Source organism: Dryobates pubescens, chromosome 18, assembly GCF_014839835.1.
Source record: "Dryobates pubescens isolate bDryPub1 chromosome 18, bDryPub1.pri, whole genome shotgun sequence".
Classification (NCBI taxonomy): domain Eukaryota; kingdom Metazoa; phylum Chordata; class Aves; order Piciformes; family Picidae; genus Dryobates; species Dryobates pubescens.
In genome coordinates, this window is record NC_071629.1 from 10,137,234 (window position 1) to 10,148,147 (window position 10,914).

Genomic DNA, 10,914 nt, shown 5'->3' on the forward strand with positions numbered 1-10,914 from the left:
GCAGGCAGTTCTAGAGCCTAGTCCCTGAGGCACAACTGCTTGGGAATACCTGAAGCTTGGCCTAGAAGGTCTCCATTTGGCACATTGCCTGGACGGGTTTGGGCCACAGTGTAAAGCATCATCATAGACTCAGAATCAGGTTGGAAGGGACCTCAAACACTATCTAGTCCAACCTTTCTTGGCAGAAGTACAATCTAGACAAGATAGTCCACCACCCTGCCCAGCCTAATATTGAAAGTGCCCAATGTTGTGGACCCCACTGCTTCCTTGGGGACATTAAAACAACAGTTGAATGTTCTTGCTGTTAAAGGTTTTCCTTTTGTCCAACTGGAATCTCCCCAGGAGTAACTTGTACCCATTGTACCTCATCTTTTCCACCTGACTCCTTGTAAAAAGGGAATTCCCATCTTCTTTCTAGCCCCCCTTTAAATACTGGAATATGTTGATATGGTCTTCTCTATGATGCCTTTTCTCCATGCTGAACAGACACAGTTCTCTGAGCCTGTCCTCTCATGGCAGCTTCACAGTTATTGTATCATCTTGGTGATCCTTCTCTAGACCCTCTCCAGCCTGTCCACATCTGTTTCTACAGCAAGGACCAAAACTGAATACAGTATTCCATGCGTGGCCTTGCAGTCTTAGCCTACATAATTAGTGTAACAGCTCTTAGGTTGTGGGATGACTTTGCGGGTCTGACACATTTTCTCATTAGGTACATTGCATACCAAGAACTGGAACATGAGAATGTGTCAGGCTGGGAAATTTACAGAGTACTTCATTAATATGTTGAAAATCATATTCTGCTGGATCACTACTTATCAATCTAACTTTCTGTCAAACCAAGGATGACTAAACTGTCTTCAACTGTTTCATAAAATCAGAAAACCAAAGATAAAAGGAACCATTTGTGGAACAGATAGAAATTTGGCTTGCACCTAATTTAACTAGACACCTAGATTATTCTGGAGACAAAAAAGTGATATTCCTTCCATGGCTGTCTTCCATCTTCTCTGTGCTGCTTTGGATTTGACCACCTAACTAAAGCAAACTAAAGAAAGGTGGCATAAGCTCTCTTTGTGATCAGCTAGGGTGTTAAAAGTAGATCACAGCCAAACTCAGAGATGAGAATCCATGTCTGTCTTGTTGCACTTCTGCACCTAAAATTTTGCAAGATCACACACAGAAAACTCTACCATCCCAGTTTATCAATATCTCCCTTCTTCTAACTTTTAAATCTTTTAAAGTTGACTCATTGTCAATTCACATTGAAACACACTGATTTTCTCTGTACCAGAACCAGCACTTCATTGTAGCAGCAGAGAAATACCAGCTCCTGCTTCAGGGGCATCATGACATGATTGTAGGCAGCTCATGCACTTCAAAATGTGAAGTGAGTGTCTCTAGCAGAAACTGGTTCTTGTGAAGAAGACATGTACATGCAATGGATACCATTTCCTTATCCAACACTAGCAGAGCAGAGATAACATTTCCTACTCCCTCCAACAGTGCTCCTAATTTTACTCTATCAGTGAACTCACCAAGTTTCCTTCACATCATCCAGTTATTTTTGGTAGATATAAACCCCTCCTGGTTCACCAGACCTGAAAGCAAAGAATGTAAGAAGAATACTGACATGTATTGCAACTAGTTTTGCTTCATCTGTAACAGATTTACACTAGATATTTAAAACAAACTAACAAACCAATTTAAAAACTATTTAAGCTGCTCTGAGTTGCAGGCATATGTAAGTTACCTGAGTCACAATGTTTTCTTCAATTAGTAAGAAGAAAACATTAACTTATAACTGCTTTATCAACTGCTCTCACAGGTGTTTTTAACAAAATGGTTTCAAGGAGGAAACTTTTGTCTCTAGAATGGAGAGGAAAACCTGTGTGTGAGCCTAGCTAATGCTGTTTAATGGTATCTAACTGTAGCTGAGATCAGCTCTGTTCTGACTGGACCCCCAGTTCCCTTTAAAGGAATTGCCAGGTAAACTTTGCTGGCAAGAAACATATAACAAAGGGTTTATGAATTTATTGAATTCTGGCTGATGTGTCATGATTTTAGTTATGCCCATATATTTCTGTACAGCTGTTCTTATTTTTCTCCTAAGTGAGACACACTCTGAGGCATGTTTTTATATATATATATGCTGCAAGGTAAAATAGGAGCTTGGAGTTGAGCAACTGAACATAACTGAAGATTCCATCAATCTTGGCAATGGTTCCTGGCCCTTTTTTATCTAAGAATGAACTGTTCTTGGATGGTTTCTCTAGGATACTCAGCATAAACAGAACTTTTTTTCCTCCCTTCAGTGTCCGGTTCCTGGTCAAATTCAGGGTTGGGCTTATTTCAGTCTCTTGTTTATTGTGGTGTCATGGGTTTTTTTTCCCTCTCTCTCAAACAAAATATGTTGTAAAAAATGAAAGAAAAAATCTCCCTCCAAATGTATTTTTTTTTCTACATGTATTCCTCTAACATTTTATATGAACACAATGAAGTGTAATAGTGCCCCATCAACACTGAGCAGCATTAACTCTCATCTAGGTGAAACAGCTCCTAGCTTGAATAATTCTAAAGGTTTAGAGATTTATCTATTATCCTAAGTAGGGTTAAATGCAGACTTACTTTATCACCAAATACAAATCTCAATCATCAGATCAATGAAACAACAAATTTTTCAAGTTACACAGCAGGTGGAAGCAAAGTCAATGGGCATTATGAAAGGACAGGTCAAGGTCCAAGTGCTGATCAATAAAAAAAGGAGCTTCTCAAATCAGACAGCAGGTGGAACCAAACATCCTACCAAGAGTCACCATAGTAATAACATGTCTTGAATGTGCACCAAAAGGCAAAAACTCTTTTATCAATGGACCACAGAGTTAAAAGTTTCCTACCAGTGAGAATTAAGAAGTAAACTAACTGAAGAGATTTCAATTTAATTTAACTAAACGTCCCAATGATCGGTTTAGTAAAACCAGCCTCACTGAAGCAGTGATCTCACCTGCCAAGCTACAGCGGGATACCACGGCTGAAACACAGTGTTTCTTCTTCTTGCATACCCTGAGCGAGATTACTGGCTTGTGGAGAAGGAACAATGATGTTTCTGACCAGGCATTGGTTTGTGTTCTTTTTGAAGGCACAGTTTGCAGAGATAGCAGAAGTGATATCTGTGGTCTGAGAGGTTTTCTCACACCTGATACCAAAGAACAGATGACACCAGCAGTACTTGGCTGTATTCAGGGCTCCAGTTGCTCCATGTGAACACCTTATCGAACTGACACATTAAGATAGTACTTCATCTTATTTCAACAGAATATCCATTAAAAAGAAGCCTGAATAATGAAGTCCACATCTAGAGTTTGCTTTTTCATGTTATAAGAGTACCTTGTGGTTGCCACCACTGTGGTTTTGGTGGGATGAGGGGTATAGGGGCTATTACCTGAATGGGAAAACCCCAAAAGTCTGGTCATTTCCATATTTTTCTCTGCATTTTGAGTCTGGCACGACTGCTAGAAAGATACTGTCCATTAGGAAAGCGAAGATGAGCCCTGGCACAGGAGAAGCGAGCTCGCAGCAGGCCAGCACGGCAGCTCTCACATGGGTCTAACAGCACTCCAGGGACGTTTTTGCCAAAATTTCTGTCAAACCGGGTGCCAGGCACCCGCTGCCACGGCCTTCAACCACTCCGGCCAACCTTCAACCACTCCGGCGAGAAACGCCGGCCGCTGGCCGCCCTCCGCGGAGCCGCCTTCACCCCGCCTCACAGGCTCCTTCGCTGGGCCGCGGCTCCGGAAGCAGCATTCGCCACCACCTGCCTCACACCACCACCTACTGTCGAGCGGCGTAAGGGAGCCGCTGGGCGCCGAACCGCTGTCGGACTGAGGGCGGCAGCCGCGCCTCAGCTTCCTCCCACCCTCATCCCTGCCCGCGCCTCAGCCCCTCCCTTCCTCTCGTCGCCGCCGGGTCTCCCTCTCAGCGGGCGGAGACGGGCCGGCTCCTCCTCCCTTCCTCCGCATCTCGTCTCCGAGCTCGCCGTGCCGGGGCACAGCCGAGTGGGATGGCGCGCGAGGAGGTGGCGATGGCTAGTGAAGAGGCGGCGGTGGCCGAGGGGGGCAGCCTGCTGCTGGACATTGTGGGCTCCCCGCTCAACCTGAGCCTGCTGGGCCTCTGCCTCTTCCTGCTCTACCAGATCCTGCGGGGCGAGCGGCCCGCGGCGCCGGGGGGCGACACGGACCCGCCGCCGCTGCCCAAGATGAAGCGTCGCGATTTCACACTGGCGGAGCTGCGGCCCTACGACGGGGTGCGCGATCCCCGTATCCTCATGGCCGTCAACGGCAAAGTCTTCGACGTGACCCGCGCCAGGAAGTTCTACGGGCCCGGTGAGGGCCGGGGTGGGCTGTGGCTGGCGGAGCGGCGAGCCCAGGGCGGCGGGGAGGGCCCAGCGCGGGAGTTCCTCGCTCTTTGTGCCCGAGATGCGTCTGGGGCCACTGGCCAGAGGGATCCTGAGGGTTTCGGCGGCTTGACCGTCACTCAGACCCCGTGGGCAGGGCGGTCTGGGTCCCCCTGCACAGCCCGGACGCCGGGAGGGTCAGGCCCGGCAGCACCCCGCTGCGGGGCTGGGGCTGTCCGGCGCCGTGTGTTCCCTGCTGCGCGGGGATCAGCGTGCTGCTCGGCGCTAATGCCTATCCAGCCTCCCAGCCTGCGGGATAACTCTGGGCTAAGCTGCCCGTGCCCTCTCGCCCCGGCTCACCATCCCGAGATTTGGATTCGGCTTGCTTAGAACTGGGAGGGGTGTGACAAGATCGCGCAGCCAGCAGCTCTTGGAGACCTGCCTCCCCGGGTGAGGCGGAGGGCAGGATTAGCCCTGTTGGCTGGCCCTCGATGTTGTAAAATCTCCGGCTTTGCCAGCTGCGTTGCTTCACGATTTTATTTTCCCAAGGCAGGTTACACATACTGCAAGTACTATAAGGAGTTGGCAGTTTCCTTGGCCCCGGGTGCCTTTGCCTGATGCCAAGCAGCAGAAGCAAAGTGTTCTCTCAGTGCTTACATTCCGTTCCCAGTTTTAGTGGACATCACTCTGTTGCATAATATTTAGACCAAACACCTTGCAGTTTAAATTAAATCAGCTTCCTATGAGTAGTGTAGACAGTTCAAATATGCGAAGATTGACTAAGCTATGCAGAGGCTTATAAAGCAGCTAGTGATGAGGCGGGTGCGAGTACATGCACCTGGGTGCAAGAGCTTAATCACCTCCGTGGCTTTTTAACAGTCAAGCTGTTGAAAAGCCTCACAGAGGCTTGCTAATTTGTACTAGGATCTGTGGGAAATAACCACTCTTGACCTGTCCAGGCAGCACATAGCTGTAGCATTTTGCTGCCAGTGATAATCAAGAGACAAGGAGAACTGGACAGGAGACACCATGTATTTGGAAGCATGATGACATTATTACTTCTGGTCCAAATATAGACTGGAGGCTGTTGCTGGATGATACTTGTTTGTAACTTTGCATTCTGCAGCAGTCAAGATGATACAGCAGACTTAGATGTGCAGTATTGTATTTGTGCATACTAAACCTCACTGGACTTAAGGGCTGTGATTTGGATGCTACCTTTCTTGACAGCAGTAAAAGCTGTTCATTGTATCTAATTTGGTAATGGCTGAATGGTTCATCACAATGTCTGCTAGTTTGGGTTTCATTTTAATGGAAAAGTAAGATTCTTTTGATGACTTTAGGGTAGAGTTCACTCTGGAAGGTACAGAATATGGCATGCTTTTTTCCAAAGTTCACGTCTAACTTCTTTAAACTCTCTTATGAACCTCCAATGTCCAGTTGCAACACATGATAGCTCCATTTTCAGCTTGTCATGCAAACCAGTTAATCATTGGTAAAGTTTAACAAGAGTGTTTTGATAAGATATCTTTGATGTGCTCTGAGTTGCATGGTTTGGTCATTTGAGTTCATCTTGCATTTTGAAAGTTTTAATCAATGTTTCTTCCAGGTTGGTAATTTGTAGTATTTCCACCATGTTTTCTATTAAGTCATTCTTTCAGATCTTTAAGTCAGGAGCATCTCTTACAAAACTGCCATTCCACCTCAGACCCTTCCTCTGTTCCTCTTTCTAAAGATGTGCTTCCCAATTTGCAGGCTTATTCTTACCCTGTTTGAACATGCCATGCATTGTTATGTGGTTCATTGTCAACAAACTCAATATAGCTTCCTATGGCTTGCTTTGTTGCCCTCTTTCTCTGCCTTCCCTTATTACTAGTTAGAGTAACTTAGAAGCATTTCAGAAGTTTAGGGCACCTTTCACTGACAGATCAGGGTAGGAACTCATCATCAATTTCAGTCTGGGGACTCTGATCCATGAAGGTCATACAGCAACCATTACCTCTCTAATAACACTGTTCATGTTTTTATTTTAAAGAGGGCCCGTATGGGATTTTTGCTGGAAGAGATGCATCCCGAGGTCTTGCCACTTTCTGCCTGGATAAGGAGGCTCTGAAGGATGACTATGATGACCTCTCTGATCTCAACGCTACACAGCAAGAGACCTTGAGAGACTGGGAGTCACAATTCACTTGTAAGCAATTTTTAACCTATTTACAAAGAAGTAGCTAACTAGTGGGTAATAAGGGAAGCAGTAGTTAAAAGGCCATTAACAGCTGGAAGCATCAGTCTGGAACCTTACTTTGAGTTAGTACCTCAGTTTACTCTGGATTATTCTAATTACTGTTACTCAGAAGAACCAAGAAATGTTAGGTTTTCCTTCTGTGTTCACCCAAAAAGTTAAGAGGATTGGAAATAAAGAGTGTGGTTTTGATACAGTGAAGACCCCCACCTACAGAGACCACATTAGATTTTAATGCTATGAAAAGTGAAGCTTATGGCCCATTTAGCTTCTTGGAAATACAAGTGACATTTGAATTGCTACTTCTTGGGGTTTTTAAGTTTTGAAGGCTGTTTAAACTAGGTTTTCCCCTTGGAGCTCTTGATAGGAATTTTTTTAACTCTTAAATAACTTATTCTCTCTGGCCTTGCTGGTGGCTTTATCAAATTCATGGACAGCTTTATCCATGTGTGACCTTCTGTGCCAGAAGGTGATCAGAAGTGGGCAATTGCCACCTCTGCTTGCAAGCAGCATCATTACCAGTAATGTCTGGAGTGGCAGAGGAAGGCCGGCCACTTGTACACTTGTGATGCTTGTTCCAAAATGAACAGAAGGGAGTCACTTTCATAGTTGCCTTGTTTTTCTGTGCTTAGTATTAAAAGTTCTCAAAAGGCAATTCCAACTGTTTTGTGTCATGTGCCTCAACTTGCTGTTGGAAAAGGTGAACCTCACAGTTATATGCAAATTGCTGTGTTGACCTTGTACCAGGGAGTGCCCACTGGTAACAGTTTTTTTTCTCTTACTATGTAGCTCATTGATGAAGAATAATTCCTCATGATGCCTTTTAGGCAAGTGAACCCCAAAGATATTGAGTACTTAAGATTTACTATCTTCTAACTAAAATGGGGTTTTCCTTCACATAATGTCATTAGAACATCTCGGTTCTGACCTGATGTGCTCCATCTATTTTGGCATTCATCCTGTCTTAATCAAGACTGTTAATCATGCCACACTGAATGGCTGTTTTAGTATGCCAACAAATATGTCACAGAAATCAGAACTATGCTACCAAATTCATGACCTAAACCAGTGTTCAAATCTTCCTGCTCAAGAGTTGGGCATTGGGACTGACAGTGAACTCTACTCATTTTATTACTATGTTTTGAGTAAATTTGGCAATTAGCTGTTTTAAATTCTTACTAATTATAACAACAATGCTAGTATTTAAGACAGAGTTTTCCTTTGCTTTGTTGAGGTTGGCAGATGGGCAGCATAGCAGAGTTCTCTGTTCTCTCTGCATATGATCCTGGTGGTTTTACATGTTCAAAAGAGATAAAATAAGGCAGAGACTTAGATGCATAATCGGATAACAGATCTGTCTTTATCTTTGGGAGAAAGGATCTCGCCTCTGTCCTACTGGATATTTTCAACATATGTTACAAAAAAAGTAAAAGCCCCTGAAAGTTTTGTGCATGTATGTGCCTGTGTGTACAAGACATAACATAAATATTGGAACAGTGCTATTGGTTGAAACACAAGGGCAAGAGAATCTAATCCAGGATTCTGTTCAAGTGGACCAGTCCCTCAGTTTACATGTGCCTTTACGTTCACTCACCTTTTGACTTAGGCAATAGAAGGATTACAGTTCCATTCACTTAGCATGTTTCTTACACTTAATAGAACATCAGGTGGTTGATGTTGGCTTTTCTTTTTCTCCCCAGTGTTTGGAACAAGCTGCTGAGGAATGTTTTGTTACAATATAAGCATTTTGTTAATCCAGGAAACAGACCTAGGAGTTACAAAAGGTACATATCTAGGGCAGAATAATGACTTGGATTCCTATTTTTTTCCCAGTTAAGTATCACCATGTTGGTAAGCTGCTGAAGGAAGGGGAGCAACCCACTGTGTACTCTGATGATGAAGAAAAGGATGCCAAGAAAGAGTAGAGGGTGCACTGAGGAATAATCTGGGTTTGAATCATAAAGGATCATTTGTAACATTCCACTTCTGTTTTACAAATTGCAACAGCAGCAATGCTTACAAAAGGTCCAGAGGTACAGTTTGTTTCTTTTCAAAGGTTTCCTTTTCAAATTTAGTGGTAAACTACTAAATGTCTTAAGATCTGTCTTCCTTCAAACCTGCATAATTGAAAGTATGCACACAAAATGTCTGTGCAAAAGTAAACTGCGATTTTGGCAATAAAGAACTTACTGTTTTTTCTCCTACACCATTTAGTGCACAGTAGGTTGACATTCAGTTTTTCATTTACAGCCTAGCACTGTCAACACAAGCACAAGAGTAACTTCACATATGCAACACAAATTCCACTAAGTCTTGTTTTGTGTTAGCTTCTGCACGACCTGGGCCTTGAGTTGTAATTCCTTTAGGAAAAGGACTGCTATTTTATTTGTCCATGAAGCATCATGCTCAGAGTAATTCAATATTAGGTAAGATAATTTGGCTTTTATGGAGTTACACAGTGTCTTACACTAACTGCTTTAGAAAAAGAATTTTGGAGAGGTTAAATTACTTTTAGAATAAAGAATACTTAATGTATTCAGTCATGCATAATTATGCATGTATTAATATTCTTTGTTTACTTTTAAAGCACATCTGATGTGTTACAAAGGTTTAGATACCAAGTGTAACTTGGCATCCCTACAAACAGATACACCATGAAGTGTGACTTGACTGGACTGGACTACTAGTCATTCACTTTTGGTAAGGTTCTTCTGTGAATTTTAATGATATGGTATTAAGCCTGGAAGATCAGCTGCTATCAGCTAGGCCTAAACAAGAAAACTTGGTTGGTATGGCACGACTAACAAGTGCTCTTGTACATCCAGTTTTTAACTAGCAGAAAAATATTACTGCTCAAAGTAACCTAGGCAAGTTTCCCATACAAAATAAACCAACATGGTGTAAGCTGGTTCTGTGTTGAGGCCTTTGCTGCTTTGGAACGTTGCCATTAAATGGCACGATTCTGTGCGTAAGCTGCAATGCTACACCTGAGGGACCTGACCTTTGAATTGCCTTTTACTTACTTGTTCTCTTAGCTCATATCTATGCTCAGTGACTAGAGCTTGTTCTAACTATGTAGCCTAGTCTCCTGCCAGGGCTGGGTGGGGCTGGGTAAGTGGATTTGACCAAAGGAAAACATAAATGTGTTCCTTTATCATCCAAAATACTTTGTATACTTTTTCAGAAATTCCAAGGAGATAGCTAAGTCATAAAGGTGGGGTTTTGGTAGGTGATTCTGCCTGGGTACCTGCCTGGCACAGTTCTCCCTGTTTAGTTCCTCTAGCTGGGCTGTCCAGCCCATCTGTTTCAATTTGGCAACACGACCAAAATGCTGAACTGAGTCCTGTGTGGGAAGGTGTAAGCTAGGAAAACTGCTCAGAAATAAAAGTGCATTGCACAATGGCAGCTTTCAGAAACAAGTTGACACAACATGCTCAAGTGCCTGAGACCATCTGTGGTGAGAACAAATGACATTCCCTCAGTCCTAACACTGTCATGGCATTTTCTTTTGGTTACCTGGGCCTTCAAATGAGGAGTGTGGGTTTTGGGGCCAGATAGCTTATGTAAAGTGCTACTGTATGAACTACCTAAGGAAGGTCTAGAGACAAATGCAAATCTTGTTGTGACCTTTGTGTTGCTGTTTTAGAGACATTTATACTCTTTGCAAACTACTAATGATGGTTTACCTCAAATCAGGAATGTGCTTTTATTGCTTTTATTTGTTTAAGGCAGAAAATAAAGTACTCTTGCATAATGGTGGTCTTTGGTTTTATTTACTGCGACTAAATGTGATACTTAATCCTCCCAAAGGTTTTGAGTTTTACATTGTCTTTCTCTAGTGTCTTACATTATCCAACACCTAGATTGAGTGTAACATTGCTTGTAAATTTGCAGTTCTGTAGTGCACCTTCAACAGGATATTAAATGTAGAATGCATTCATGTTGTATAATATACTTTGCTGTTGCAAAACCAGAGTCAGGCATAAAAAGGTCCAAGTAATTGTTAACACTGAGCAAGAGACAAGAGCTTTGGAAGGCTGTCAGTGGAACGAGGCTGAGCTATAGCCTACCCCTCAACAGACTGAACCATCTGACTCTAAAGTTAGTCCATAATGTATCCTGGGGAACTCTATGCTCTTTTAAGTACTAGTCTGTATGTTACAACATGATGCATCAAAAGGAGTAATAATAAATGAAAACACAGAAAACTGACAGTAACACAAGACAAAGCTTAATGTTAAGCATCTGTGCCTCTTGGGAAGGAAGTATTACATTTTGTTTT

The 10,914-nt window shown here is 43.2% G+C and overlaps 1 protein-coding gene across 1 annotated transcript; it reads left to right on the forward strand.

The window, feature by feature from the left end:
- The first annotated feature begins 3,963 nt into the window (after positions 1-3,963).
- PGRMC1 (progesterone receptor membrane component 1) lies at positions 3,964-10,342 on the forward strand. The gene is made up of 3 exons (XM_054169606.1): positions 3,964-4,382; positions 6,429-6,584; positions 8,466-10,342. The coding sequence occupies exons 1-3, from the start codon at positions 4,061-4,063 to the stop codon at positions 8,555-8,557; spliced, it is 570 nt and encodes a 189-aa protein (XP_054025581.1). The 5' UTR covers positions 3,964-4,060; the 3' UTR covers positions 8,558-10,342.
- The last annotated feature ends 572 nt before the right edge of the window (positions 10,343-10,914 follow it).